Source organism: Tiliqua scincoides, chromosome 2 (assembly GCF_035046505.1).
Source record: "Tiliqua scincoides isolate rTilSci1 chromosome 2, rTilSci1.hap2, whole genome shotgun sequence".
Lineage (NCBI taxonomy): Eukaryota > Metazoa > Chordata > Lepidosauria > Squamata > Scincidae > Tiliqua > Tiliqua scincoides.
The window spans coordinates 116,292,884-116,298,883 of record NC_089822.1 but is presented as its reverse complement, the minus strand read 5'-3'; the positions used below and the strand labels follow the sequence as shown (position 1 = coordinate 116,298,883).

Genomic DNA, 6,000 nt, shown 5'->3' with positions numbered 1-6,000 from the left:
AAATGCATGGGGTTCTCCTGAAATTGGATTGTGACTCACCTAGTGGGTCCCAACCCACAGTTTGAGAAGCATTGTTCTAGCAAAAAGGCAACGAAGGTGACAGAGTCAAAGTTTTTATTGAACTATATTGGTGATAGAGCAGCATTTAAAAGAGAAACACACAAGTAAAATTTCCAACCATCTCCTCCCAGCAAGGCTGTTGTGCTATTGCAAGTTATGCAACAGATGACCAAGTATTCTTATGTTCTTATGTTAAGTAACCAAACCTACTACTTAGGTTTGGTTGCACCAGTTGATTCACTGTCTGTCATGAGTTTTTAAAGCCACAGGTACTGACTACAATGAGTAGGTCAGCAACCTGGCTGAGCAGCAACTACATGCAGGCAGACTAGGCTTCCCTTGGGGTCTGCACAGTGTCTTTACCTGTAGGACAACTGTAGGGAGCAAGGCGAAACACAGCAAGAGTAACAAGGAGTTAACAACAGCATCAGACACACTTGCTCTCTGATTTGAGATGCATACTTTGTGAGGGACTGTGGTGCTCTGTTGGGGGCGGGGGGGGGAGCATACTGCCTTGGGATATTACCTTTCCTTCTGTTGGGGGGGGGCTGCAGTGAAACTCTGCAGGGGACCACCATTCAGCCTCCTGTGTTAATGGTGCAGTCCTGGAAAAAAAGGGGGGTTCTAGTGAGTGGCCAGTAGTACCAATAGTTGGCATCCATGACATTCGCCAAGAGAGAGCAGACACACCCAGCTCTTAGCTGCTGTAAAAGGAAAGGATACTTAGACAATACAGTCTGACGCAGACATATTTTGATACTCCTGAAGACTCAGTATAGCGGAGGAGGGGACGGACAGAGATGCAGGATCAATATATTGTGGCATGTGACTCCCTTTTGCTTACCTGTGAGGGGTGCATTGTCCGTTCCCTCTTGGGGTGATGAGGGAGAGCATCCAGTTAGGTGTCTTGTCTGTAGCCTCCTCCTAGGGCAGAGTACCTGCAATACGAATTCTGAGCAGTGTGAACTATCTTGCTGTACATGTGAGGTACAAGAGATTGCTTGTTCCTTTGTGCACCAAGTACCCTTTCACCATGGTTCCCATCACTAACGTTCCTCTTTGAGAAGCCAGAGATGTATAGCCCTGTGCCATGAGTAATATAATCTGAGCTTCTAGTCACCCTGGCAGGAGCTTACCTACTGGAGTTGTTAAGCTATGATTGGCACCCAAATGCCTGTGTCCTATGCTCCATTATAGGGAAGTGGGCAGGGTGGGGAGTGGCAGGAGGGGTGCAATTTTCTGGTGTTTTCACCTTCCTCATTGTTCCCGTTGGGTTTACTCCTTTCTACACCAGTTCTGTCATTGGTACGTAACTTTTCCGGCACCAGGGGCATGTTCTTAATCTAAAAGCAGGAGTTAGGATATGGCATATGTTAAATCCTCCTTGTTTCCCCCCTCCCACATTATGCCCCAATGTCTCCACATTAGGCCCAATGGCCTCTCCACTGGCAGAGTTGTCCTGGTGTTTGACCTACATTGGCATGGTATTCTTCTGGTGAGTGCCTGTGGTGCATTTGTTGGATTTCTGTGCCAGCAGAGCCATTGTTGCACCAGTGTATGTGGAACTATGCTGGTGTGTCTCATACAGGATTGGGCTGCTAGTTCTAAAAAGGAGTTGGTTCCTTCTAAAACTATAGCCAGTGCTGGGGCATCTGCACATGGACATCTTATGGTTTTTTTAAAAAAGATACTCTTCACATCTCAGTGATTCTTCTGTAACATTTTCTGAATCATTTTATTGTCCAACCAACTGAAAGAAAACATGCTTAATTTTCAAGAGACTAAGAGCCCAACCCTATGCATATCTACGCAAAATAGGTTCCATTATAGTCAATGGAGCTTACTCCCAGGAAAGTGTGGATAGGATTGTAGCCCAAGGCTGCAATCCTATGCACACTTTCCTGGGAGTTGGATAGGATCTACAACCCTATCCAAGGCTGCAATCCTAGACACACTTTTCTGGGAGTAAGCCCTATTGAACATAATGGGGCTTGCTTCTGAGTAGACATGCGAAGTATTCCACTGCAAATTACATAACCAGATCTACTAACTAGAGCTGCAGTTAATCCCTGCTTTGAGAACCAAAACTCTGCTGTATGGTGATCCAAGTTCTGCACTCAGAAAAGCAGAATGCTGCCACCTGTATAAACCGTGTCCATTTTATTGATTTGTGCAGCTGTTTTGCTTCTACTAGTAACTAGCTACTCTCCTGAGCTGCAGGCATAAGCATAAGCATTGCCCATGTGCTTTCAGGCTTACCTCTACATAAAGGCTAGAAACTTGTGCTCCTATCCAGCAAGGCTGATCTGCCCAGGAAGCTCTCTTCTGTGGGTGCAACTGACATTGAAGGATTTGGATGCTCATCAGACCACTGATCTGTCTAGTTCAGTACCATCTATGTTGGGTGCCAGCAGCTCATCAGGTATTTTGTCAAAATCTGGTCTAGAGAACTTATGACCACTTTAAGCTAATTAGTCCCCCTGGCTCAAACATGGCTAGTTCTAGTGGTGTACAAAATTGCTGCTGAACCCCAGCACCAACAGTGAGGTAACCCGTAGGTAGCTTGCCTGTGGGCTGCAAAGGTCCTCCTTCCCCTCTGCTGTAGTCAGCAGCCTCTCCAGCTGCAGCTGTACTTTAGCTTTCAGCAGCACCTGGGTTTGGTAGCTAAACCCCAGTCTCCAGCAGCCTCCTTTCAGTTAGTCAATTTGCCAGCCAGACAGTTAGTCCATTAGCCACTTCATTCGTCAGTTAGCCAGTCCACCAGTTCGTTAGTCCATCATCCGTTAGTCCATCAGTCAGTCCTCTCTCCTTCCTCCCTCCAACCTTTCCTCCTCCCACAAACTCTCCCTCCTCCAGGTGCTGCTTCTGTTCCTAAGGACCCTGTTGCCTCCAAGTAGCTGCAACTGTGCAGCACATTCTCCGCATTCTAAGACCCCAAGCTTCCCAGACCTGTCAGAGCAACAGGCCTCTGTTGACACCACACCCTATCTCCTTGAGGGATCTTGCATGTTTCCACTACATCAGGGTTTCAGACAGGGGACTTTCCCAACAGTATCTGAAGATGCCAGGGTTTGAGCCTGGAACTTGCTGCATGAAAAGTATGTTCTTTACCATTGAACCATAACCTTTCCCCTTGAAGGAGTTACAAACCTGCTTCTCATTTGCTGTGATTTTCCCAAACCCCAGTTTCCCAAAAGAGGAAGAGGCAGAGGCTATTGCAAACACTTTAATGAAAAGTCTTGAATTCAATCCCTGCAACAGCACAGGGGGGGAGGCTGAAAACACCCGCGCACGCACACTCTCACAGGCACACACAGAGGCCAAACCTAAAGCAAGGCCCTGACTTCTAAATAAAGAACTGCAGTGCAAGAAAATATTACTGCCACTCTCCCAATGCCCAGTTCTCCCACGCCATAACTTTGGTTTAAAGTCACTGCTCTCTCTTGGGTAACGTTGCTTTCAACTGTTTCCCATACCCAAGCAGCTTTACACACACCATCACAAACGGAGTCTGCAGAATGCAAGGGAGCCAGAACAACAATTCCTGGGTTCCAGTGGAACTCCTGGGGGAAGAGTGAGGAGGGCCTGGAACTGTGAGGTTTCAGCCTGGCTCTTGTAACAGTTTTACCCCAGGCACTGCAGTCTGTGTCTTTCCTTTAGCTGTAGGTTTCTCTTTTTCTGTGCCCAACATATTTTGGGGAAAGGCCACAGGGGGCTGGCAGTTTAGCTCCCTTGCTGAATCCTTCATCATAAAGAAAGACTCCTTCTCAAAGGCACATAGCTTGAGCATTTTGCTTCCTGCTGCCAAACTTTCTGGAGCAGCTGTTCTCTTAGCCTTAAAAACATGAGAAGCTGCTCACAGGTAACAAAACCATCAGGAAACATAACAGTAGGAACTGGAGGGAGGTATGGGGCTGCAATAGCAGTTCAACCTGGTAACAATTCCTGCCATGCCCAACCATCCACCAGCAAAAAGGGTTATCAACAAGCTCACATATACATATCCAGTAACCATAATTTGTCAGCTAGAAAAGAGCCTGAAATAAATTGTGTAATCACCCAAGCTGTCAGGATCATTGTTTCCCTTGCTCCCCCAAAACTGGGACAAGGATTGAACTGATGAAGGAAGCAGAGCCAATGTAAGAACCAAGGGAAATCAGAGTGAGAAGGAGACAAAGAACTCTACTAAGTAGAAAAGATTCTCTTTTACTATCTTTTCCCAAAGACATTTTCTTCACAATGAGAGCTAGAATTTGCTTATTAAAAAGTTGAAATTCTTAGAATGCCAAATTACGAGCAAATTCTCACAACTGAGCCCCTTGTAAAGCATGCATGTTAGAGACTACAGTGTGATTCAGGCATCGGGGTACAGGACTCGCAAAATGTCCTTTGGGTGGGAATCTCTTCCTTGTTTACTCAACTGTCACTCACAATATGGGACAATGCTTCCAGCAAAGCCCATAAGCACAGACACATCAGGTAGCAAGGACAGCATCTGATGGTCAGCTGGCAACAGGAGCACCGTTCCCTCCAAGGAGTCTGCACTGGTGCCCTTCAGCAGCTACACAGCATCATGATGAATCACGATGCCACCTCTGCATCACCAAACTTCCAGGAGGCTGAACCCTGTGCTGCATGGAGTCTGGCTGGGAGGTGCATGGCCCACTGTCATACACCTTAGCAGGAACACTGAGCAGAAGTCCCTCCTTTCCACTTTGCTACTTACACATTTCCACTTGCTTTCTCCATTGGTAGCTTTATTGCTTTTCCCTCCCCCTACAATTCCACCAAGCCAAAGTCATGTAACTTTCATACATTGATTCATTTGCACAATAATTTTTGCTCAGAGGAGCCACATTTCATTGGCATGGGCACTTGGACAAGGGAGACACACACATACGCAGGGAACTGTGGTACCTCTGCCACTTCCAGAAAGGCTGCATGTGCAAAACAAAGAAGTCACACTATCATTTCCAGCAGCTTGATTGAACATTCAAACACATCTTCAGGTTTACTATCCAAACCTTATTCACAGTTAGCCTGTACTACACCCACACTCATACATGCTGGGCACGTTCCCCCCTCAAACTAGTTCACATTCACACTCAGGCCCACTTGGGTTAGGAAGGATGGGAGACTTTTTCCTTCTCCTCTAAAGGAAGAAAAAAGTCCACAAGAATCCCCAAGACAAATTTTAAAAGTCAAACAGCATCAGTCAAAGACTAAAAAAAAAAAAAAAAAAAGATTCCCAAGGCTAATTTTAAAAGTCAAACAGCATCAGTCAAAGGCAAAGTTGGGAAGATGGCTACTGACAACTCAAAAGAAGCAACTTCTTGGGAAGGAACTGGGGTGAAGCCCATACCTTCTGGCTGAGCTTCAGAAATGGCCACACAACAATACCAGCTACTGGGGTTCAGTCAAGTCTTATAACTCCCCACTAATCAGCCTGTTGTCCCAATTCCTTGAATGCCCTCCACTTAAGGGGAAGAGCCAGGAGAGAATAAAACCTTCCACCTTCCACTCTGGCAATGGGATTAAGTTCCATGCCAAAGAAACTCATGCAAGCGAGAATCTCCTTGCTTCAGCAGACAGTCCAAAGAAACAATGTTGGGCCTTAGGAATTGAGCCATGGGTGCTGCAGACACTGGGCAGCTGTGGCACGTTCTTCTGGGATGTATTCCATCATGGGCAACAGGAAGTCTGTGAATTGGGCCGCTTGCTCAAGAGGCCACTCATATTTCTCTACCAAAACCTCATACAGGCCCCAGTGCTTCAAGTTCTTAATGTGACGCAGGTCCCCTGGGAAGAGAGAAGCAGAGAAAAAGCAGCATTGGAGGAGGTCAGTCTAGGGCTGTATGTATTTTGTGCTGGGAAAATAATAAAATTCTGCATCAAGGAATGCTGAATTCTGCCACCACTGATTATATATGTGCATAATTT

At 46.3% G+C, this 6,000-nt stretch overlaps 1 protein-coding gene across 2 annotated transcripts in view; it reads right to left on the bottom strand.

The window, feature by feature from the left end:
• Nucleotides 1-3,273: 3,273 nt before the first annotated feature.
• The window catches only part of SRPK3 (SRSF protein kinase 3), a 44,015-nt gene continuing 41,288 nt past the window's right edge, over nt 3,274-6,000 (bottom strand). For both annotated transcript variants that reach the window (XM_066617891.1, XM_066617892.1), the window contains one exon: nt 3,274-5,859. In XM_066617891.1, coding sequence (XP_066473988.1) covers nt 5,675-5,859 — 185 coding nt within the window. In that variant the 3' untranslated portion in view covers nt 3,274-5,674. The remainder of the gene's footprint in view (nt 5,860-6,000) is intronic.